Source organism: Oryctolagus cuniculus, chromosome 2 (genome assembly GCF_051225735.1).
Source record: "Oryctolagus cuniculus isolate XC-2025 breed Fujian yellow rabbit chromosome 2, ASM5122573v1, whole genome shotgun sequence".
Taxonomy (NCBI): Eukaryota; Metazoa; Chordata; class Mammalia; order Lagomorpha; family Leporidae; genus Oryctolagus; species Oryctolagus cuniculus.
In genome coordinates, this window is record NC_142868.1 from 176829027 (window position 1) to 176853545 (window position 24519).

The 24519-nt window shown below is 54.8% G+C and overlaps 1 protein-coding gene across 4 annotated transcripts in view; it reads left to right on the forward strand.

The window, feature by feature from the left end:
* GALNT14 (polypeptide N-acetylgalactosaminyltransferase 14) overlaps positions 1-24519 on the forward strand; it is a 204023-nt gene that overhangs the window by 161972 nt on the left and 17532 nt on the right. For 3 of the 4 annotated variants that reach the window (XM_089327778.1, XM_070069718.2, XM_002709933.6), the window contains 6 exons: positions 1047-1114; positions 3211-3276; positions 3387-3508; positions 10833-10920; positions 12082-12166; positions 13461-13564. In XM_089327778.1, coding sequence (XP_089183904.1) covers positions 1047-1114; positions 3211-3276; positions 3387-3508; positions 10833-10920; positions 12082-12166; positions 13461-13564 — 533 coding nt within the window. Of the gene's footprint in view, positions 1-79; positions 122-1046; positions 1115-3210; positions 3277-3386; positions 3509-10832; positions 10921-12081; positions 12167-13460; positions 13565-24519 lie in introns of those variants that run through there. The other variant, XM_089327779.1, reaches the window with a different exon arrangement.

A 24519-nucleotide genomic window follows, 5' to 3' on the forward strand; every position in this document is an offset into this window, starting at 1 on the left:
TTTCCTCCGTTAATTCTCTCAGCCCCGGGAAGAGGGTGATGCTGTTATCCACATTTTCTAGATGAGGACAGATTGCTGCACCAAGCAGTAAAGGAACTTGCCTGCGATTACAGAGCTAGAAGTAAGTAGCTGCTGAGCACAGAGTAGCTGTGCACCCAGTGTCCCTCCAGGGAATACTGAGTTCTGGACATTGCCATGTGGAGGGGACAACCGGGTCTGGAAGCGAGAGAAGTCTAGGAAGTGTAGGAGGCAAAGTGCCTGAGGGTCCCAGAGAAGGCAGCAATTGCCACGAAGTAGATGGGGCGCTGTTGGAGAGAAGGGCCGTTGGAACTGGTCCTTGTGGGCACTGCAAGCAGTAGCAGAAAAGGCTCAGATAATAGCAGCAGGCATGGGAGGCGGTGACTCCAGTGGCATGCAGCTGACTTGGGGTACAGAGAGTAAGCAGCTGCCGTGGGACGTGTGTCCGTTTGTCTGTCTGCGCTAGTGAGGAGAGTCACACTTTCAGATCTGTGTATCAGAAACCAAAGCCTGGAGGCCACAAGGAAGACAGCCTGGGCCCAGGCCTTGCTGAGGGGTGGCCTGGCACTGAGGCAGAGGGAATGCTCCTGGGCTCGGGTCGACACAGAAGAGCCTGGTGCTTACGGCATGGACTCAGGAGCCAGACTGCAAAGGTCCGGATGCTAGACCTGTTCGGGGCTGCTGCCGTGAGCCAGAAAGAAGAGGCTCAGCTGGGTGGGAGGCACAAAGGGCCAGAGTGCTTGGAGCAACATTGTCTAACAGAGCCAGCCCATCTTTTTGCTGATTAGATGCGGGGTTTCTGGGAGACGGACGGGGTGTGGAAGGTGTCCCCTGGACTTCTGTCTAGGTGGATGAGCGGAGGAGGGTGGCATTGTCTAAGACACACAAGACAGACCAGCAGTGTGACTGCACCAGCCCCTGGGTGGCTGTGAGTTTTCATTTCTCAGATGCAACGAGGTGTATTTAAGCCTCGGGCTAATTTGTGCATTTTGCCGTGAGGAGTCATAATGACTCTCTCCTTCTTGCAGCATATTGAACCGCACCCCTATGCACCTGATCCAGGAGATCATTCTAGTGGATGACTTCAGCAGTGACCGTGAGTAACATCTCCCACTGGCTCCCGAGGCCCTGGGGAACAGGCAGAGGGGACGCCGCTGGTCCCCTGGGTGTGGAGGACCGTGAGCGTTCACGCTAGGCCTCAGGAAGGAGGACGACCTTACACTTGAGGCTCCTCCAGCTGTGAGCCTTTGAGGACCGAACCAGCTACATTTAGTAGATTTTGTTTGTTTTGGGTTGATGTGAGTGTATGTCAGGGAGTGCAAGCACGTGTGTGCAAGCACATGTCCACATGGGAGTGCATGTGTATTTGCATGTTGATGACAGTGTATTCACATGGGGATGTTGTGGGTATGTACGCATGTCTGTACATACATGCATGCGTGCATGTAAACATCATATGTGTGAACATGTGTGCATTCTTGTGTGGCTGCATACCTTGTGTTCCTGTCCTTTAACTTGATTCCTAGACATGAGAAGAGACACCAGCCCTTCAATGAATCAACGCTGGGCCCCAAGCCCAGAAGCAATGCCCATCACTAGACACTTGTGGTTTGCGTGCTGCGTTTCTCTGCCAGTCTGAACTGAGGCTGCTGTGCCCGCTCCCTGTTATTCCCCTGGGAGACCTGGGCAGGCCTTGTCTTGGGGAATCTCCCATGGGACATCTTATTACCTGACCATGACACAGCGAGCAGCCCCCAACCTTCACACCCACTGTTCATCACCATTTCCTACTTCACATGCCCCTGGACTGGCAAAGCACCTGGGTGCCAGTCATATCCACACCCCAGATCCGCTTTCCCCATAGAAAGCACAGGGAGGTGTCCAGATGTCCGTGTGTTGAGTCTGAAAGGCACGGCACTCAACAGTGGCACTGTCAGGGTCCAAGTGTTGGTGGTGTCCCACCTCCTCCTCTGAGAGCCTGAGTGCAGCTGCATGCCGGGAACCACATCCTGGTGGAATCACATCTCTGGGTGTTGTACCTGGAGAAACAGGGTAGCCACCAGGGACAGCACAAAGTCTTGGGAGACCAGAGGCCATTCTCACTAGCACACTCATGTCTCAAGTGTAACGTGCATCCTCAGAACCGGGGGGTTGTGCATGAGGCCCTAGGTAGTCAGAGCCGACCCTGAGTTCTAGGACTCGATACTCTACTCTCCCTTCCCCAGCAAGGAAGGTCTGGGCGGTAGGGAGACACTAGCTTGGGTAGCCTGACATCAAGGCAGCAGGGACTGCAACTGGACTCCCGGAGAAGCAGAAAAGCCTAGTGGTTAGAGTGTAGACTCAGGGGCCAGTCTACTAAGGTTCAAATCCTAGACTTAAGGCTTCCATCCTGGCTGCGTGCCCTGAGCAAATCCTTGTCTCTCAAGTGGAGATGCTAATATCTATATGACTTACGTAAGGATTAGCTGTGTTAACACATCAGGAGCACTTAGAACAGTGCATGCCTCAAGGAAGCCTGCATGCGTCTCTTCTGTTCCTCTCAGGAGTCCAGAGCCAAGCCGAGAAGGTTGACAGACTAAAGAAAGTGAAACCAAAGTGGAGGCCCAGGTAGAGGCCAGACCAGGCCCAAGGTCCTGGCTGGCTCAAGAAGCGATGCAGCAACAGGCAGCCTGGGGGACACAACACGCAGAGCAAGTGCCCAGCCGGGGTCTCTCGCCCCAAAGGGTAGAGGCTGACCCTGCCTGTGTAATGAAGACATCCTGGGCAGGTCACTTCACAAAGTCCAAAGTCCATCTCATCTGTTCCTGGCCTCCCAGCACTGGTCACCATCCCACCCAGGGGAACTGGACTCTGGTCTCATGCTTTTAATGGCCCACAGCCAAGGAGAAGTGTCCCCAGGTAACCAAACCAAGATTTCCCACCCAGAATGGTTTCAGACAATATTCAAGTCCCACTGCGTACTGTCCCGTTCCGCTGAAGAAGCCTGGTTGAGGCCATCCTGCCTAACGGGGTTGCCATGTGTGGCAATAGCAGGGACCCGTCAGCTCCATCCACAGCCCAGGAACACCTAGGTGTGGGGCCCGGGCTTGGTTGTTGGACATGGGGAGCTGGGGCAGGGCTGCCTTCTGACCACGCAGCACGCCACAGTCGCGTCCCCGCAGCGCACTGAGCTGTCACCCCCTGTCTTCACAGCTGATGACTGCAACCAGCTCATCAAGTTGCCCAAGGTGAAATGCTTACGCAACAATGAGCGGCAAGGTGAGCCTGGCTGTGGGTGTCCGGGGGCTTGGGGCCAGCAGGGGGTAAGGGGTGGTGCTGGGCGGCCTCGTTGCATCGTGACTTGCTTGGTCACCTGCCCCTGGCTGCAGGTCTGGTCCGGTCCCGGATCCGGGGCGCTGATATCGCCCAGGGTGCCACCCTGACTTTCCTGGACAGCCACTGTGAGGTGAACAAGGACTGGCTCCAGCCCCTGTTGCACAGGGTCAAAGAGGTGAGTGAGGCCGAGGAGCAGAACAGGACTTCCTACCCCCACTTTCTTCCAAGCCTCTCACACTCCTGACATGACATACGCTCCCCCAAGTCTTTGGAGGGGGTGGGTGGGACAGATTACTGTGCCCATTTTGTAGATGAAGGAGCTAAGGTGCTGAGGCCTGCCCATGGTCAGCGGGCAGTCAGTGGTGGAGCAGCGCCTGCAAGTGTCTGTTGAACCTCAGCTGTCACCCACAGCAGGCCTGCAAGTGACAAGCAAGAGCTGCTCGGGTCTGTTTCCACCGGGCAGCAGAAGGTTCCAGAAAGGGGATCCTCACGAGTGTCTTTGACAGGAAGGAGGCTGTGGGATTAACCAGGCTTCATCACCCAGTTCCTGTGTGCCTATGTCTTCCACCCACACGTGACTCACCCAAAAGCCCCCAGGCTAAGCAGGCAGGGTGGGTGCTGAGAGACCCAGAGCGCGAGCCTCTGTTTACCCTGAAGTTACTCTGGAATTCTGCACATCACTTCTCTGCGTGTCACGGTGTCTCCCCTGGAAAGGGACAAATCATTCAACTTTCTCACTACCACTGTATATTCCGCAGCTGCTCCCTTTCTGATCTGTAGAGTGACAGCAGGTTGCAGATGCCAGCGCCAGCGACTAGCACTTGCTCTGCCAGCCAGTCTTCCCGAGCTGGGGACTTCTACACGGGTCTGGGAAGTAGGAGTCAGGTGTTTCTAACATGCCCATTTCACAGCAGTCTCCAGAGAATTCTTGAACTTGGTCTGATATTCGTTAGGCCTCGCCACCACGGCATCTTCCTGGAGCTGGGGTTATTATTTCCTGCTCACTCCTCATGGTAGTTTCCCTTCCTGTGTGACGGTGACAGCTCGGGAGCACGAGAGAACCCAGTGCGTGAGCGGCTTGGAAGGCCACTGGGAGCTCCTTCCAGGATGGGTGCGTTCACAGGGTGCTTACATGGGGGCCGAGACATGGGAGCCCGGCAGTGACCATTTTCCCCAAGGTAGGGGAGAGGGGGCTCACTCACTTTTCATTGTTTAGGAAACCCCCATCTCTAAGGAGGTCCTGGCTGGCAGATGCCTGGAGAAACAGTTCTGAGCAGACCATCAGTGGAAGGGCTGCGCCCATTGCCAACGGAACTTCTGTTGTGCCCTCCCACTGTGCTCAGGGCCACAGCCCCGGCTGGCTCCCTAACCCAACACTCTAACAAAGCTGGCTGCGCCTTACCCCTGTACATGCCCCGCCAGGCCCTTCCTGCCCCTGATGCTCTCCCCTCCTCTCCACAAAGCCCCTCCTCTTTAGGGCATCTCCCAAGTCTCCCCTCCTCCAGGAAGCCTTTCCTGACTGCACGGCCAGCTAGGATCACTCCCATTGGTAATTGCTCTCTTGGCTTCCCATTTTCCCCTCCAGGTTTGGTTCTTTATGTCCTCTAACAGGTGGCCACTCTGCCTGATAAAGAGTAGGTGCTCAGTGTTTATAAATAACCAGAAGCAACCATTTGCAACGGGAAGGCGATAAAGCTGGAACAGGGAGGAAAGTAGGTTCCCTCCCTGCCCCACCGTTCACTCTCAGGCATTCACTGAACACCTCGGCTGAGCAGTCCCGCGAGTCGGGACTGCCCCAGTGCCAGCAGATGTGCAGCCACCACCCTGCCTGGATTAAACAGAAATCCTAGGTGGTGGTGGGGGGAGGGGGCAGACAGCAGCGAGAGGTGGAGGAGGTGGCAGAATCAGAAGCCATATGAAAGAAGCGGGAATCTTTAGCTGGGCAGAGGGCGGCGGCATTGGAGGCAGCCAGGACCTTACACAGAAGAGACAAGGTGCTCCCTGCTCGCTGGGATCACGGATGGGTGTGATGGCAGACCTTTTGGTGGGGGTGCAGGGGACAGAGGAGGCTGGGCCCTGTCTTCTCTGTCACTGAAGTCGTCCCTGACTGTGGAGGCAAGGCCATCGCAGACATGGTGGAAAACACAGAGGAGTGGAATGCAAACAGTGCCAGCATGCTGCGGTGGGAAGATGCGCTCCGTCCACACACCTTACCACTGCGGCTCTTTTGCTCTTTGCAAAAAATGCCTTTTTATGTCATTGTCGTGGACATTTGCTGAGCCGTGTTTCCAGGGCAATTTGCCCCAGGACCACAATGGCAGGTGTGTTGCTGTGTACCCTGATGGACAGGCAGCTCTTCTCCCACTGTCCCAGGCACAGTTCAGTGCCCACCCCACCTCCAGGCCCCCAGGTTGCTGGCCAGGCACCAGGAGCTGAGGTTCGTGATGTTGGGGGCTGCCAGGCCAGGGGGCGGCCAGAGCTCAGATCTGACCCCATGACCACACCAGGCCTCTCTGGGGGCAACCACCGGGGCAGTGCACTCAGCCCCAGCAGTGCCGGCCCTTAGACTAACTTCGTGTGTATGTGTATTATAAAAGGAACTTAACCCGGTGTGCCATTGGAGCCATCTGAGGGGGCAATCCAAAGACTTTCATCTGTGCACAGGGCTGCGTAACCCTCACCACAGTCTCCTCGTGAAACAGTTCTTTTCCCCAAGAGGAGCCCCCGTACCCGTTAGCAGCCGTCTCTCATTCCCCTTCCTGTTCCCTCGCCGGCAGCCGCTCATCTGCTCCTGTGACACAGATTTGCCTCTTCTCTGTGTTTTGTAGAAATGGTCTGACATGTGGCCTCTGACCCTGGCTTCCTTCACTTGGCATACTTTTTTTAGCTTCATCTACAGCATGGCAGGTATTAGTATTCCTTTTCTTGGCCAAACAACGTTCCTGTTTGGTTTACTTATCTATCCATTGATGGACATGTAGGTTGTCCCTACAGGTTTCCCTTTTTTTGCTATTGTGACAACCCTGCTATAGGGATTCATGTACAAGTTCCAGTTTGAGTATCTGCTTCGCAAACTTTGGTGTGTGCATCAAGCAGTGTTGTTGCCAGGTCATATGGCCATTCATGTTCATCATGTTGGGGACCCCCCCCCCCCACAGAGAAACAGAGTTGATTCCTGGGAGGTGTGCTGAGTGAGCCTGGCTCTTTAGACAGCCTTAATGAACCTGCAAAGCCGCTTCCTTCCCAGTCACTCCTCGTCCATCTCAGTCTCCTGAAAAAGGCTGTCATTTCTGCATCCATAGCCAGCCTGGCCTGCTGGTGAGGTGAAGCCTTCATCTCCTCCGTCCCCAGTGCAAGTCTGCCCACACCTGTCTGCCTTCCTCGTGTGAGCTCCTCTTCTGGGAGTCGTTTGGCCCCAAGACAGAGCTCAGCCTCCTACGCTTAGCTCCTCGGTCCTCACCACTGTCTGAGCCAGAGACTCCATAGCACAGAGATTATTCAGACTTACCCCAGGGCTGCAGAGGCCTGTATGGAGACCCCAACTCTTGGGCTGATGTGGGCTGGTCGCTCAGGGACACAAGCCTCTTGGGGTGGGGACCGTGAGCACGTGCCAGCTTGTGTTTCTGCATGTCTTTGTACATGTCTTGTCTCCGAGTCCGGCATGATGTGATCTTGTGAGTGGAAATGGAAATGTTAAGCTGTAATTGGAATTGGGGATTTTCAGAAATAGCAAGAGATAAGAGAGGCCGGGCTTGAGCCGTCATGAGCTGTCCTCAGCTGGTGTTTCCCACGTTGAAAGCTTCCCCGATTTGTCTTCTCTTCCTCCAGTTACAGGATGATACTTGAAACAAGCATTGCCATTTTTTTCAACATAGGTTTCTCTTTTTTTTCCCTTCCGCATCTATATATTTCTCTAGTAAGAAAAAGAGTTTGGAAATCTCAATCCCTGTAGCTTTTAGTAAATTTGTAAAAATAATAGCTTACATATTCTTCAATGCCTACCTACCTACGTACCTGCTGTCCTTGTTCCTCACAGGAGCCCCACTCAAAAGGCAGATCTGAGGCCAGCGCTGCGGCGCAGGGGTTAAGCCACAGCAACACTGGCAAGCCCTTGTCAGAGCTCTGGTTCAAGAGCTCCACTTCTCATCCGGCTCCCTGCTTATGACCTGGGAGGAGCAGCAGAGGAGGATGGCCCAAGTATCTGAGCCCCTGCCACCCATGTATGTGGGAGACCCTAACAGAGCGCCACCTGCTGCTCCTTGAGCCTAAGTGTGGCGCTGGCGGTAAAGATGCATCCTTCAATACCTGCAGGCAGGTGCTGGGAGTGCTGCAGTGCAGGACTGGGAGTCCCTCAGTGCCTGAGTCTCCAGTTCAGCCACAGTTGACTCTCGTGTCTGTTGCCAGCGTCAACACAGCATCCTCAGAGCGAGTTAACAGATGTTCTATTTTACCCAATGCCGGATTAAAGCCTGCTGGGCGAGACTGGGGGATACAAAATGGAACAAAAACCAACCCCCAGGTGGCTCAGAGAGGTCCTGTCCTGGCTTCAATGGCTCATGCATAAACTCTCCTGTATCTCCCTTTCAAGGTCAAGGTGCCACACAGCACTTAACCCCAAAGGGCCCTCGCCGATTGTCTGGTGTCCGTGACTCCCAGCTGGGCAGATGCCACCACTAAGTTGTGACAGGACTAGCAGAAGGACAATAGCCCTGGGGGCAGTGCCTGTGGGTGCTCTCTGGGGAAGTCTGCACTGAGGTAAACGGTCAGCAGGTTATTTTGTTTTTCAGTTTTTAAATGGAGGAAAGATTAAAAAAAAAAAGGGGGGGGGGATTGCGTCCCTGAGCCCACCCCCAGGTTCAGTCATTTGCTGAAGCTCTGACTGCAGCCCAGCTGTTACAGGCGTGGTTACAGTTAGTACAGAGGGAGGATGCAGATGCAAGTCTGCAGTGGGAAGGGAGCCTGCGGAGAGTCATGGGCGCCAGTTGGCAGTCTCTCCTTCTCTCTCTCTCTCCCTCTCCCTCTGTCTCTCTCGGTGGTGTGGTGTGAATAGCGCTTGCTTGTAGCAAGGGTGTGTATACAGCAGCACACGGTGGTATCACCAGTTATTGGAGGCTGGTCGCACGGACAGGGCTGACCACCCTCATGGTCTCCATGGCCCTCTAGAGGTCAAGTTGAGTTGACTCCACCCTCCAGTGAAGGCCAAGGCTCCCACGTAAGCAAGGACACTTTCAGGCCTTCCAAGGGCCTATGGATTACCTCCCAGCAGCTGTGCAGGGTCCACAAAGGACCTGGTGCCACCACAGGAGCCCCCGGCTCAGCACACGAGGGCAAAGCAAAGACCACAAGTCTCCCCGAAGAAGAGGCCTCTGAGTTTCTGAGGACAAATCATAATTCAAGGGACGAGAACAGTCCTGGGTTTGTGTGTGTGTGTGTGTGCCTGCAGTGTGTATCTACGCACAGACACACCATGACAGCAGCCCGGGAGGACCCTCAGAGGAGCTGCGGCAGCTGGGCAGGTGCAGGGCTGACAGCGAATGAAGCATCTGTGACGTCTCGGCGGCAGGAGCGATGCATTGGAAATGAGCATTGCTTTCCTTGCGGCTCGGTTGGTCTTCAGAGGCACTGTGACTGTCAGAATGAGTCACATGTGGGAGGCTGAGGGCCACAGTACGTCTGTGAACTAAAAATCAGCACACGGTGAATCGAGCTTACAAGAAGAAGGCAGCCTCATTTAGGGGGAGAGACTGAAGCAGGAAATGGAGTGGCTTCAAGGAGAAGCAGAGGTGCCTGCCCATGTGGCCAGCAGGTGGTTGGTGCCGAGGACAGAAGAGCCATCTGGCCTGGCTGCTGGACTCCCACGGGGCTCTCGAAGAGTCTCTGGGTTCCCATTTCATTAGTAGTACCAGGGGCAGCCAGATTTTCTCTATCACATGCCAAGTGCAAGGTGCTCACCCAGGGTTAGAAAATTTGAAAAAAGAAGGGGGGGGGGTTGTGCAATTGCTTGCTGGCCCCCAAGAACTGGTGACTGGTTTACATATTTTGAGAATGTTCCCTGGATGATTTTGATTTAGCCAGGGTGGCCTGGAGGAAGCAGCAAGTGTTGGAAAAGGTACATGCAGGCCTGTTTGGGGCTGGCTTTTTTAATCGGCGTGTGGTGATTGTGCATATTGGTGGGTATTGTGTGATCTTTCAATACAGGCATACAATGTGTAATGATCAAGTCGGGGCAATTAGCACATCCATCATCTGAAGCATTTGTCATGTCTTTGTGTTGGGTGCATTCGCAATCCTCTCTTCTAGCTATTTGGAAACATATAATAGAGTGTTGGGGACTGCGTGCGGCCTACTGTGTGAGCCGTGGAAGGCTTGGGCGCATTCATCCGTTCTAGCTATTCTGGGACCCGCTATCCAACCTCGCTCTGTCCTCCCTCCCCTCTTGCTATCCCAGCCTCTGGGACTGGCTGCTCTGCTGGAACAGAGACTGCATGTTCTCACTCCTGTGTGGAACGAGCCTGTTTCTGAAGGTTTGGGGCTGCTGTGCCAAGTTTATTTGTTCCTTTTCTTAGAGGCAGTTGGAGTTTTTAGCAGCTGAGTGGCAGGGCCATTTTGAGGTGTTGGAAAGACAGCTGTGGCAGCTCCATGTCGGATGAAAAGAGAAGAGGATGGGGTGGGTTTGATGGATCCATTGCAGTGCCCCAGAAGAGGCAGGATGGATTGGAAAGGGCTCTTAGAGTTGGAACCAGCAGAGCCAGATCCGTTTGATGGGCAGGGTGGAGTTTCTGAATTTAATGCTGGGGCTTGATGGGGGGTGGGGGGGCATGTGGTGAGCTGTTAAATAAGGAACTCAGGGGAAGGAGCGTATTTGGGGAGAAGATGATGCAGCCACCATTTGTAGGGCTGAGTGAAATCCACGAGGAGTTGGCAAATGGCGTGTTGGATCCGAAGTTGGAAGTGAGGAAGGATGTCGGGCTGGAGGTACCGGTGCATCTGTCCACAGCGGGCAGCTGACGTTAGAGCTCTCCAGAGCTGCCCCTTGTCAGCTTGCGCAGGAACCGTGGGTCTGGATGCTCTCAGAGGTTCCCACTGTGGGTGTGTGGCTGTGCTTCTGGGCCTGCAGGCTGGGGTCACCATCCCAGCTGACAGCCTCCTCGGCCTCCTGGAGCCCCACTGGTGTCTGAACCCTCTCCTCTATTCCCCTTCCTGGGTGTGCAACAGCCCCCACCTGTGGCCACTGTAACCCCACCAACTGTTGGATGGCCACGGTGCTGAGTTGCCCCCAGCAGGCCAGGCCAGGCCGCTAGCACCTGGGACACTGGAACCCGAGAAGTCCCAGCACCACATGCCCCTGTTAGCAGTGACAGCATTCAGAGCCAGAGATGAAGGGGCCTGGTCAGGGCCACAGAGGCCATCTCTGCACCTCCAGGACAAGGCCCTGGCATGCTCCCTGGGTCCCCTGCAGGCTCCGCATCCCAGCTGAGCCAGGGCCCACTCTGTTCCAGGACTACACGCGGGTGGTGTGCCCCGTGATCGACATCATCAACCTGGACACCTTCAACTACATCGAGTCGGCCTCGGAGCTCAGAGGCGGTGAGTGGGGCTCACACCCCCTCTTCTTCCCAGGAAGCACTTGCTCTCCCTCTTAGTCACTGGGGAGGGAGGGGAGTGAGAAAAACTCTGAGTGCTTTTTCTGGAACTTCCAGCCCTGTGTTTTCTTGGGGCCATATTTGCCATTACGGGGAGAAAGCTGCCCATTCTTAGGCAGATCTCTGCTTGGCTCCAAAGGGTTCTGGGCTTTTCTGGGACCTGAGCCTCATTTGGGACTGATGGGAAACCCCTGTAGCTGTGAACCACACCCACCCCCCAACTCCAGGCCAACCAAAGTTTAGGAGGAGGTAGGAGGTGGGAGGGCTTCCCTGGCTAATTTAACTCAAAGGTCGTGAGGTCGGTGAAGTCCTCATAAAGAGGATGGATCAGCAGTGGCGTCTTGTGTTTGTTGTTTGGGGCATGTGAATCGTCCATGGCCCAAGCACCAGGCTGCAGTGGTGACCCAGTCCAAGGGCCAAGTTAAGGTTCTCACACCTGCAGGCAGAAGAAATCTAAGCTTTTGCAAAATGTCTTGTTCTGCTGGAGGTGCCGATGTCACACCACTCACCTGTTACGTAATTCACTCCAGCTTGGCCCTTGCCAGTGGACATGAGTGAGGGGTTGAGCATACCCCTCCCCGCTCCAAGGGCAGCTCTCGAAGCTCCAGTTCTAGATTGGGCTCACCAAGGCCTGAGAATGTAATACAAATAAGGATTCCCCTGGTTATGTGGGGCCAACTGTTTCTGCCCCCTCGGCATCGGGCTCCATCCTCCCATGGAGATCAACCACAGCTCTCTGCTCAGGGCCCAGTGTTGCTCCCCCAGGCCCCTTGGAGAGGCAGGTAAACTGGAGGCCTATCCCAGCCCTCCTGCTTATGCCTTCCTGGGGCTTAGGGCCAGGGGCCGCTCCATAATTGTCCAGCCGCTGTGTCGGGGTCCCGCACCCTTTGCCTCTCATTCTCAAAGGCCACCCAGCAAGGAGGCAGCAGGGAAAGAGAAGGAAGCTGAAGAAGGGAACTTCTGCTCCCTGCTGCTATCAGCCCAGGGGTCACCTGCAGTCCCTGGGGAGGCAGCTTTCCCAGGACCTGGTTCTAGAAAAGGTGCAGAAGGAGCAAGTTTTATGGGCACTTTGAGAAAGCAAATCAACCGGGATGCTGTGTTACAGGATTTGACTGGAGCCTCCACTTCCACTGGGAGCAGCTGTCCCCAGAGCAGAAGGCGCGGCGCCTGGACCCCACTGAGCCCATTCGGTAAGGAGGAGGGGCCGGAACACGGGTGAGGTGGGCAGGTGCGTCCCTTGATGCTCCCTGCCGTCACGTGGCACAGGACGCATCTCACATTTGGAGCTCCACGGATCGGGCAGAGAGGAACAGAGCCCTGTGCTAGGTCATCTCCACTCCTGCTCTTATCTTAGGAGGTTTCTGCCCTCTTGGAGACTTTTGTCTAAGTGGCTGGGGGCCTAGTAGAGACTTGAGCTGAGGCGTAGACAACCCAACTTGTCTGCTGTCACAACATTCCATGATGTTCTTGTGCTTCCTGCTAATGCTGGACGTCCAAGAGGGTCCCCTTTGGGCCTCTGGTGAAGGAAATGACAGTCCTTTGGGGCCAGGAGCCCCTGGGTCTTGGCTGGCAGGATTCAGCCCAGAAAGGTTGAGTGGACACTGCCGGTGCTGTCGCAGGCATGGCCACTGCTATGTATTAAGCACATCTGCTGTCCTCTGTGGGAGAACATGCCTGTGGCATGAACCCTGGGCCATCGTGCTCTGGATGGCCTTGTCCTCATCCACTCTCTCACTGTGACTCACAGTGTGTGACAGCGAGCTGTGGCCTGGGTCCAGGCCCAACTGAGGCCTGGTGTAGCATAGAGAGCATAGTGGTCCTCAGTGGGGAGATGTCCTATCTCAAGCTGGGAGGTGAACACCCCAGGCCCCTTGGGAATCTCCAAGCTAAAGCGCGTCTTTCCTCCAGGGATGGGGGTGGGGCTGAGGGAGGAGTGGCAGGAAGATGAAAAGTACCCTAGAAACCTAGATGAGAAGGCCGCTGGCCCGAGCTGTATCTGTCCTGGGACTCTGGGATGCCCATAATGGTTCAAGGGCATCCTTGTCTCTGGTGCCTGCCATGGAGAGCATGCTCCATCATTGTTGAACTCCCTTAAGTCAGAGTGAGATCCAGAGGGGCTATGACAGGACCCAGGGCAGAGGCTGGTGGGGCTGGGGGCTGGGGAGACTCTGCAGGCCCCAAGAACAAGTGGGTTCTGAGCAAGTCTCGGCCCCCATGGGAGGTGTGATGGTGAGTGAGTTTGCCCATCTGCAAGGTGAGGTTTATAATCAAAGCAAACACCCTGGAGCAGGGTTTTGTCTTAGGTCGCTATAAAGTGTGCTGGCCTCTCTGAAGAGGGGCAGAAACAGGAGGGAAATGACCCTGAGGTCTGGGTTCCAGGGCAGTGGGGTTTCAGAGTGGTCTCCCTCCTCTAATGGATCCATTGCTCCCTCCCTTCCTCTCACTCTCTCTTCCCTCCTTCCCTCCCTTCCTTCCAAATGCAAGGACCCCGGTCATAGCTGGAGGGCTCTTTGTGATCGACAAAGCCTGGTTCGATTACCTGGGGAAGTACGACACAGACATGGACATCTGGGGTGGTGAGAACTTCGGTGAGTCCCAGTCCTGTGTGTCCTGGCCTAGACCTCTTGATGTGCCCTGCAGGCCAGGGAAGGGCTGTGTCCTTGGCCCCCATAGAGAGCTGCTGGAGAGTCACAGGTGCCTGGGAGGGGGTGAGTGAGTCACTCCTTTGGGGGAGGGTTGGGTGGGGCTCCCGAGCAGTGGCAGTTGTTGCTGGGGTTAGCCAAGGCAGCTTCTGCATGGGGCTGCATGGGGCTGAGGCCCTGGGGAGTGTGCCCAGACACACTGTTAGGGGCAGGGCAGGGGGTTGGGGCCAGCTGCAGAAGCCAGGGAGACCAAGGAGGAGCTCCAAACCTGGGGGGCTGGAGCAGGTGTGATTGAACCAGGAGTATCAGACTTTGAGGTTTGGGTCTGGAAGGAGGCTGCAGAGAGACTGAGGCAGGGGAAGGTGAGAGGCAGCTGTAACCTGCACTGGCATCCCTGGGTTGCCATAGGCAGCACAGCGAGCCCTGGGGTAGCGAGCAGAGTCTGGGTTAATTGCTGCGGAAACCCTGGTGGATCTTGCCCTTTTCTTCCAGTGAGGCAGAGAGGCTGCTTCCTGGGGCCCCAGCCAGGTCAGCAGGTGGCTGAGTCTGGCCACCATGGCAAAGGGCTGAGGTCAAACAGCAGCATCGGAAAGCTGGTGACACTAAGTGACCCTCCTCCCCTTTATGTGGGAAAGTGTCACTTTGGAATGGTAACCCTCCTCCTGGGGGTTGCCGTGTGAGTCTATTGAAGTGAGTACATAAAAGCCTGACCCTGCGTGCTGGGCGTGGTCAGGCCTGGTCTCCTGTCGGCAGGGGGACCTCAGAGAGCCCCAGAGTGTAGGCTGCACTAGGGCAGAGAGCGTGGTCTGTGTTGTTCTTGGCTGTCCTCAGGGCTTTGCACGTGTAGTGACTGCCATGTGGGAGACCCATAGTAGTGCGTTTTGGAGTGAATAGATCACAGTGGAGTAAGAGGGAGGGTCCTGTGGTGCCAAGGACTCCCCTTCCCCGGGCACCAGGGAACGTGTGCAAAGTGGGCTCCCTGCACCCTGGATGGGCCAACACAGTGACGCTCAGGGCTCCTATGGGCACTGGGCTGTGGTCCTGGGCACTGGCGCTGCCAGCATTTCCTCCTCTCCCTGTCTCCAGCGTGCTTTATGGCTTCTTCCTCAATCACTAAGAATTATTTCCTGGAAATTTATGACTTCTGGCCTGACCCACAGCATCTGTTCACCCAAAGTGGGCCTTGTAGAGAAATTCATCAGAAAAGTTCTGCCCAGACTGGAAGTTCAGCAAACCAAACAGAAACCCCAGCACCCACTCGTCACACCAAGTTCCTGCCCCAGGAGTCCGTCCCCAGGGGCCTCACTGGACATGACAGAGGCCCTTGGTGTGGGGTTCCAGCCTGTGTCTGCCTGCACCAGCACAGCTAGACCCAGAGCCAGATAAACCTTTGCAGTCTCCATGGGACAAGGAGTTCTCTTGCTGGACAGAGCCCACATATGCCCTGGTGATCACGGCACCCCCTGGCCAGTAGCGAGTCCCAGGCTGTCTCTGGGCCAGCTGCTGGATCCTCTGTGCAGCACTTTTGATGGACAGCTGTCATCCAGTCCATGCCCAGATAAATGCACTCACCATTTCACAGTTCAGCAATGCACCTGTTGAGAACTTGTGTGTGTGTGAGAGATAATGTATTTTTGTGTGTGTATTTAAAAAAAAAAAGTTTGAAGGAATGTATTAATACATTAGATTCTAAGGGTCACAGCAAATGTGTGTTAGTTACTATAACACAATTTTCATGCTAATGTGATATAAAATAATACAGAGAACAGATTGAATGTGGTTCATAGACAAGATTCTAAGAATATAATGATGCTTCCCTCCCTCCTTTTGTGTCTCTCTCTTTTTAGTTTTTGAGATAATATTTTTAATTTACATTATAGTCAAAGGCTCAATGGTCCACTAAATAAAGAATTCAACCAGTAAAAAGGAAAAAGACCGTAGTTCAGCAGGAATATAGGCAAGGGCTATAAACAATAATCAAATGAAAAGATGTGCATTTTACTCATATGTAAATTTTAAAATAATCGCTGATCAAGAAAACTAGGGTAGTATATCATTCTTAACCATTGGTTGGACAAAGACGAAACAAAGTTTGACAAAACTGTGTTTGCAGCAATACTGACACACACAGCCATTTTTAAAATTTATTCTTATTTTTATTTTTAAACTTTAGCCATTGAGAGCATTTTTGTGGAATTGTTAGGGCATTCTTTAAGTTAAAGGCTGACTTCCTGCAGCGTCCGTCAGTCGGGGCTCATTCTGCCTGCTCGTGCCTCCACGTAGTGATCCCATTTGAGCCAAGGCAGCGTGTTAGCCGCAACCACGGAGCTCTCTGGCCCGGCCCACCAGTAGCTTTCCCTTAGAGCGGGGGTCACACACAGCTGCTCACGTCAAGTAGCTATCCTGCCTCTGGTGCTTCCAAGTCCTTTGCTGGGACAAGCGCTGATTTGAACAGAAAAGCTGGGACTAGGTGCTGGGGCAGGACGGGAAGGACATCTCACGGTCCATCCCAAAGTTTTTTTTTTTTTTTTTTTGACAGGCAGAGTGGACAGTGAGAGAGAGAGAGACAGAGAGAAAGGTCTTCCTTTACCATTGGTTCACCCTCCAATGGCCACTGTGGCCGGCGTACTGCGCTGATCCGAAGCCAGGAGCCAGGTGCTTCCTCCTGGTCTCCCATGGGGTGCAGGGCCCAAGCACTTGGGCCATCCTCCACTGCACTCCTGAGCCACAGCAGAGAGCTGGCCTGGAAGAGGGGCAACCAAGACAGAATACAGAGCCCTTACCAGGACTAGAACCCGGTGTGCTGGCACCGCAGGTGGAGGATTAGCCTATTGAGCCATGGCGCCGGCCCCCAAAGTGTTTCAAACCACGAGGAAGCCTGGTAGGCAGCTCTCCCAGGGAGCGCTCCCTTTTCTCCCATCCCAGCCTCCTGTGGCGTTATAGCCACGACACAGCCCTTACAAAGCTGTTTCCGAATTTGCGTTTCTTAAGCGTTGTTCATACCAGAAGATTCAGTGGCTTTCCCGCGGTGGATGCATCTGTCCCACGGACAGCGTCTCCTCTGTGGGTTGGGATGGACCCTGGGGCTCCTGAGCAGGTGAAGGGGGGAATTGGAAAGAAGTCCCTTGTGATGATCACGGGTGTGCTGGGGGTATGTGAGCGACGTTTCAACTGCAAGGGACAGACAGTGCTGAGCAGTGAAGGAAGCTGCCTGTTGGTGCAGAAATCCAGGTCCTGGGGTGCAACAGTGGGGTCTCGCTGCCCCTTACATCACGAAGTCCTGAAGATGTCCCCTTGCTGTCACTCACACCCATCACCTTTTCTCCGTCCCCTCCAACTCCCTCCTAAGCAGTCTACCCCATCAAGGCTGCCACCCCCACTGCTATTGCTGCCCAAGAGGCCCACCTGAAACACCGCCTCCCCACCCCTCCTCAGCCTGGGTCCACAGTGCCCCCCTCCTGTCCTAGGCAGGAGGCCCAGTCCTCAGCTGGGTCCCCCCTTCCTGCTTCCTGGGGTCCTGCCTCTAGCCTTCAGTGCAGGTGTACTGACGGGGCCTGCCACCCTTCCCAGATGTGCCCACCCTCAGCAAGGCTGCACCCCACTTCCATGCCTTGTGCTGATCCCAGGGCGAGGGCAGCTCTGGGACTGGGACGCCTTCTAGTCTCCCACCTGCCCGCCTCTCCCTCGCTCTGTGCCCCTTCTCCCACATTGCACTGAGCCCTCTTCTGTATTTGTAACCTGTCAGTGCCTGCTGGCCTGCCCTACCTCCTGCTCCTTAGAGGCACTGCAGTCAGGCAATGTCTTATTCTTGGGGGCCCAGAACAGGAGAAACTGCTTGCCAAACGCCTGTTCCAAAAGCAAGAGACTGAACAGGAAAGGGAGTCAGGCTGGGAAGTCAGGCTGTTGCTATACACAGAGGATCGGGTCCAGGACCCCCACATAGAGCAACGCTGCAGCTGTTCCAGTCCCTTATGTGAGATGGTGTAGCATTTGCATCCTCCCGTGTCCTCTAAATCATCACTAGATTACTTACGATACTATCTAAGTGCTACATGAATGGGGTATTATTTCCATGCAAACTTGGTTGACTCCCAGGATGCAGAATCCATGGGTACGGAGGACCAACCTTATGTGAGGCTCTGTTTACAGCAGGTGCCATTGCATTAAATGGGACCACGTTTAAGGGTTCCCATTAAACTTGAGATTAATAATAGTAACAGCAGGTGGAGGCATCATTCCCTTCCTGAGAGGTACAATTTCTGGGTGTTCTAGACGTGTGTGTATTTTTACACACAGGTGCTTGCCCTAGTGGCTAAGAGGCCAGATGGGATTCCCATACCTTAGGTCGAAGTGCCTGGGCTCCTATTCCAGTTCTTCTCCACTCCTGGGCCCAAATTCCTGCTGATACAGACACTGGGAGGCAGCAAGTGATGCCTCAAGTAGTTGGGTCCCTGCCACTCATGTGGAAACCCAGACTGAGTTCCTGGTTCTTGGCTCCAGACTAGCCCAGCCCTAGCCTTTGGAAAGCGAACCAGTAGATAGGGTGAAAGGACCTCCGTCTCCCCTCTTTCTTCTCCCCTCTTTCCCTGTCTGTCTCTTAAACAAAAACACAGTACACAAGATTGTTGGCCAGGGCAACCATACCAGGCTCAGTCCCATGCTGCCCTCGCCCTGCCCCTTCTTGTTTATTTGTTAGAAGCAGCTGCTGAAGGATTGGCTGCAGTGGTCATGTGAAAGCCATGCCAGGCCTTAATAGACACACACGCACACACACACTCACACACACTCACACACTCACACCCCTGACCCTGGTGAGATCATTTCCTTATAGTATTTCTAAGATGAGCTCAGTAGTGGTGCTAATTACATCCACAGTTCAGCGTGTGAGCAGGCTGTAGAGAAACATGGCTCTTCTCTTAGACTATTTTTTTTCAGAAGTTAATTTGCATTAAAATTGGATGCTTAAACTCCAATTTACCTAACACCGGATACATGTAATCTAGCTACTTACTTTGAACTGCATCTCAGTTTTAGCTTTTGGTCTTTAGAGAGAGAAGGATTCTGTTACCCAGTAAGAAGTGTGTACGTGTGTGTGTGTGTGTGTGTGTGTGTAGGTGGTGGGGATATGAGGATGCATGGAGGCCTTGGCACATGCAGGAAAGGAGAATATGGGATTCCTGAATTTAGCATGGGGGATTTCCAATGCACAGCAGGTGCACAGACAGTGATGGAAGGAGAGAGATGAGGTGGGGCTCAGAGAGAAATCACAACCACCCACCACCCGCAGCGTGCAGTCTGGGGCACCAGGCTAGGCCAGGCTTGAGGGGTGTGTGTGTGTGGTAGGAGGGACTTTGCAGATGTGATTTGAAGTTAAAAGACTACACAGAATTAGCCAAGCCCATCCAGCATAGTCAAGCAAGCCCTTACAGCCAGTGAGCTTTCTCAGCCAGAGGCAGAAGGAAGGGGAAGTCAGAAGGTTGGGAAGCCTGAGCCTTTGCTGTTTTGGAGGTGGAGGGAGCGGCATGGAGGCAGCTGAGAGGCCCCAGGCCAACAGCCAGCAAAGAGGAGGGAGCCTCAGTCCAGTAACCCCAAGGAACCGAGTTCTGCCAAAGCCTGAAAATGGATTCTTCCTCAGAGCCTCCAGAAAGCAACCCAAGCCTGCTGCCCTTGGATTTCAGCCCTGAAGGGTGGGACCACCCACCCCTACCCACACCCACCCACCACTGATTCATACATGTCACAGGACAGTTGTATCTATCAGTTAGATGATGCACCAGAGCTGGCTGCCTTCTCCTTTAGGCAACATGTGAGCAGCATTTGTACAAGGACAACTGTGTCTGACCTGCTGGGATAGCTTAGCCCCCACACTTTCTCATTTGGCCTCACCCCGTCCGTGCTTAGGGGCTCAGCGTTAGGGAGATGGCCCCATCCTAGAAGCAGCCAAGTCTGCCAAAAAGTCTTCCCTTCCCCAGATGGAGGAGAATAAGCTGAAGCCGCCCACAGCTCTGGGCCTCATCTGAGCCCCTCTGCACAGCCTCCAAGCCCAGGCAAGGTCCCTCGATGTCGCTCCCCCTCTTCGCGGAGGAACGACACAGGACCCTGCGCTGTTCTTTGGTCTGCTCGGCCCTCCCCAGGTTTGCTGCTGGTTCTTCCCGGGTTGGCTGCCGTCCCTTCCACCTCCGTGGAAGGGCGGTTCCCCCTGCCACATTCCCCACTTCCACGGGGGAGCGGCACACCGCCGGCCGGCTCTCTCGGGGGCTGCACAGGTGTTCCTTCAGATAGATGTTCCCCTTAGATGTTCCTGGTGCATGTTGTCTCTCTCCTCCTTTATAGTCCTCTTCCGCCAATCCCAACTCGGCTGCCCACACGCCGAGTACGCTGCTCTCCTCCAATCAGGAGCAGGTCCTACAGTTTGTCAAGTTGGTGAGAGGCAGCTGGGTAGAAGCTGTTTTCTCCTCTCCCAGCGCCATATTGTGGGAGAGCAGATGCATAGAATAAGTCTTAATTCCAGTAACTTAGTCTAGTCCGAGTTGCTCCCCACACCTCGAGGTCATCCTTTCCAGCCGCCCCAAGCTCCCCGACTCAGCTGAGTCCCACTGGACATTGGCTGCTCATTTCTCACAGGGCATCTAACTGCCACCCTGCACTTGAAGTCATGTGTCCACTGGTGACCAGGCCATGCCTATGGCTAAGGCTTGTCAACAGACCCAGCCTGGAGTGTTCCAGATGTTGGCGCGACACAGCGTCACTCACAACTTCAAGACTGACTCTGTTAGGCCGATAAGATAATCGCTACTCAGGTTTATGCACCTAGGAAAGAATAGTAACAGAGTTTGCACACAGGCCCAGTGGGAACTAGGAAGGGGAAGGTAAAATCCTTGTTGCACGTACGTATGTGAGGACCTAGGAATGACAGCAGGCAGCAGCCAGGTGAGTGTCTATGACTTGTTGCCCACCACCGTCCTCTGTCCTCTGTTCTCAATAGCTTGAACTTGGCCAGAGATAGAATGGATAACACTGCTGCATGTACAATACACATGCCACATACCAGGCCTGAGGGAGCTGCAGAAGGTTCATGGAACATGTATCTAGAGGAAAAAACTGTGCATGAATTTCACAATACGGTTTTGCTCCCAAATGAACTTACGTTTTAATTTCATTTTTTAAAGATTTATTTATTTATTTATTTGAAAGACAGAGTTACAGAGAAAGAAAGAGGTCTTCCTTCTGCTGGTTCATTCCTCTAAATGGCTGCAATGGCTGCAGCTATGCTGATCCAAAGCCAGGAGCCAGGAGCTTCTTCCTGGTCTCTCATGTGGGTGCAGGGGCCCAAGGAATTGGGCCAACTTCTTCTGCTTTCCCAGGCCACAGCAGAGAGCTGGATAGGAAGTAGAGCAGCCCATATGGGATGCCGGCACTGTAGGTGATGCCTTTACCTGCTGTGCTACAGTGCCAGCCCCTAATTCTGTTTTTCTTATTGAATTTTTTGAAGTCCCCTCTTTGGAAGCTGCATCCGAAGCAGAGTCCAGGGCACAGAGCAGTCCGCATGTGGAATGTGGCCCTCTGCCTTTGTTCAGGCACCAGGCTGTCAGGTGGAGCTGGAGCCTTTGCCATCAGGGAAGAGTAGTGGTATAGGAGTTGCTGTGGTTTGCTTCCCAAGGAAAAGGCTGCCCCTAGGCCTGAGTTGCTGTGCACTGGCCATGGGCTTGCCAGGTCTGATGAAGGGCAGGGGCCTTAAGAGGGCCGGTCCCAAACACCGGTGGGCTGATGCGGAGCTGGAAGGCAAGAGCTGGGAATGGAGGGTGGGAGGGTTGCGTGCTCTCAAATGGTAATGTGAAATTTGAAGATCCCAAGAAGGTTGCAGTGCCTCCACAGGGGGATACCCACACGTCTCCCTGCCTGGAATTCAGAGTGGCTTTGGGTGTGCCTGATGTTCATCCTCAGGAACAGTGTGCAGGCACAGACTCCGCGGGAAACCCCCTGTGGGCTCCTCACCCAGAATCTTCAGCTCCTTCTCTGCAGAGGTGATGGCTCTGCAGGGGCTGCAGCCTTGGAGTGCGGGGCTCCGGCTGTACCTGGAAGGCCCGCCGCCTCCCACCTGCCTTGTAATGGCCCCTTCTGCATGAGCCCATGGATCAGGATTCCCATGCAGGCTTTTAGCACATGCCTGTGAACCGCCAGGCTGGGCTCGCGGACCTGGGAGAAAGTGATTATTCTGCTGATGTCAGGGCTGTACTCTGTGTCCTGGGTGTTAGCACCTATGAATCTTCCCCCTAATTGGAGAACTCTACCCTGCGCCCCCAGCCTGCCCCCTGGGCTCTGGCAGCCGTGTGACAGCCATTGTCCAGCCACGTGCCTCCATAACATCTGTATGAACATCTGGAACCGGAGGAGGGAACCTCCAGCTCGTCACAGGCCGCAGGTGTGTTTGGGCTGCAGCGGGTGGCCTGCAGGAGAACTAAGACGGGTGTTTTTCAGGGTGGGGTGAGTGAGTTGACAAGGTGGAAATGTGACAGCTGGGCAGAGTGGGTCACTCTTGTTCATCCGTGAGTGCCTTGACGTCTGTATTGGTATCTGTAGCTGCGCTGGGCAGCAGGAGGTGCTGGCTGTTGAGGCTGGGTGGTGTCAGAGCAAAAGCGTGCCTTTTGTGGTGGAGAGATGAGCATGGGTTCCCAGCTGCTGGCTACCGGGGTGGGCGGGGGAGAACCTCAGTAACCCCTGAGCAGGGCAGTTAGGAGGGTTAATAAGTTAACACCTGAGCAAGAACTGAACAATGCTGGGCCTGGGGGGGTCAGTGCAGGGGTGCTTCCCACCCATGCCTAACGCTGGCAGAACTGGCCATAGTCTCAAGTTCTGCGCTAAAGCAGCAGACACAGAAGAATGAGGAGGAGGAAGGATGGATTCAGTGGAGGAGAGGCAGCAGGGCTACCGCGGGCCGTGGGTTGAGGCTGAAAGGAGTGGACGACATCTGGGGAGAGCTGGGCTGCTAGGGTGGATGTGAGTCCTCAGCAGGGAGTGAACTCTGGGGCCTAAGGAGGAAGCCGTGGCAGGAGGACAGAGGCAGAACCTCGGGGTGAAGCAGGAGCAGAAGGAAGGCGAAGGGAACTGGGGCCAGGGGACGGCGCTGCGCAAGTCGGGTCCTGGATGTGATTGTGGCGGAGGTGAGAGGTCCACGGACCCAGACAGAAGCAAATGGCTGGGCCAGGGGAGCCCAGGGACAGAAATGGCTTGCAGAGGGTGGAGAGGAGGGCGGAGTCCCGGGTCTGGGGAATTTGCCTTGCAAATGAGCAGGTGAAGCTGTGTCTCCTTTGAATACCTGGAAAGAAAAAGACTGTGGCTGAAAGGCAGGCATGTCTTTGGAAAGAAGCTGGCCCGCAGTATGCAGGTTGTATGTTGTATCTGGGAAGCAAGGCCTCCATCTCCGGTGTCGGGGGGTGAGGGTGCTCCCTTTTGGGTGGGAGAATGGATCCTGTTTGCAGTCCCTGCAGAGGGCCCTCTTCCAAGTCCCTCCCCTCAGGTCTCTCTCTAGGTGCTCACTGCTGGGAGTGGTGTGTGTGTTGGTGGGGAGGGGTGCCAGGTGCTGACTGCTGAGAGAGAGAGAGAGAGTGAGTGTGTAGGGGGGGAGTTGGCCGAACCACTCCTTGCTCAGTGACTCATGCAAACACATGACTGAGGGCCTATTCCCTCCACTCCAGGGACCTTACAGAGTTAGAGTCTCAAATGTTACATCCACAGATTCCAAGTGTCTCCGGAGGTAGAGCAGACGATGGGAAGAAAGGAGCTGTGGATTGTTAAGAAGTCACCAGGGCACGGAGGGGGCTGCACTCTGGGGTCCGTGGTTGTACACTGGCTGCAGAGTGTGTCTCGATGCCCGCTTCGGATTCCCTTCCCACTTAGGGCTTGCACCATCTTTCTCAAAAGTCCATGGCGTTTGGTGCTGACAGCAGTCCTGTGGTGTATTTTTATGATCTGTGTTTGACATACGGGGCATCGAGCCTCAAGGAGCTGAAGCGGGTTTCCAGGGCTGCAGCCAATAGGTCACTGCAGACTCCGGCCTATTGAGCCCAAAGCCAGGCCCTTCTCTTTTCTTTCCCTTCTGGCCATCATTTTGCTGCCGCTGTGAGAGAAGTCCTTTCTTCCTGCTCCAGTCCCCGAGGCCCCCACTCTGAGGGGAACCTGAGCTTGCTGGGAAGGACCTGCAGCAGGTGCATGGGAGTGATGGAGTGAGGGGAGTGGGGGGAGAAAGAGCCCAGGCCAGCGACTGAGCAGCTTTTGCAGGGAGACAGGGAAAGGGGCAGAGGGGGAGGGCAAGGGTGGCTGAGGACAGGTGAGTGAGAGTAGCTGAGGGTCGCTCTGAAGAAGCCGAGCCTAGGCACAGGCTTGGAGCTTGGAGAGGGAGAGCAGGAGGTGGAAGGGACAGCAGATGAGTGCTGACAGGTGTAGGGCAGGCCCTGGAGTACCCACATCCTCCTCATCTGCCCGTGGACACCTGCTCTGCCTCCACATGCCCGCACGGAGGCCACCACCCCTGTGACTTCGCATGCGCCAGCTGTCTTCATGCTTGCACTTGCCTTGACAGGCATGGGCCAGGCAGGGACACCCACAGGTCGGAAGCTGCCTTTCCCACCAGTGGTCCACCCAGGAGGGAGAGGGAAGGGAGGGGGTGTGCACCTTGGTGCAGTCAGGAGGGCGGTACATCATCTGTAGGGAATTTAAAAGCTGTAAGAAAATGGTCTGAAGTCATTCTGCTTTGTAATAACGCCAGGTGCAGGCAGTTCTGAACAGTGGTGAGTTCTCCCCCATCCTGTGGGGAGCAACTCGGACTAGACTGTTACTGGAATTAAGACTTATTCTATGCATCTGCTCTCCCACAATATGGCGCTGGGAGAGGAGGAAACAGC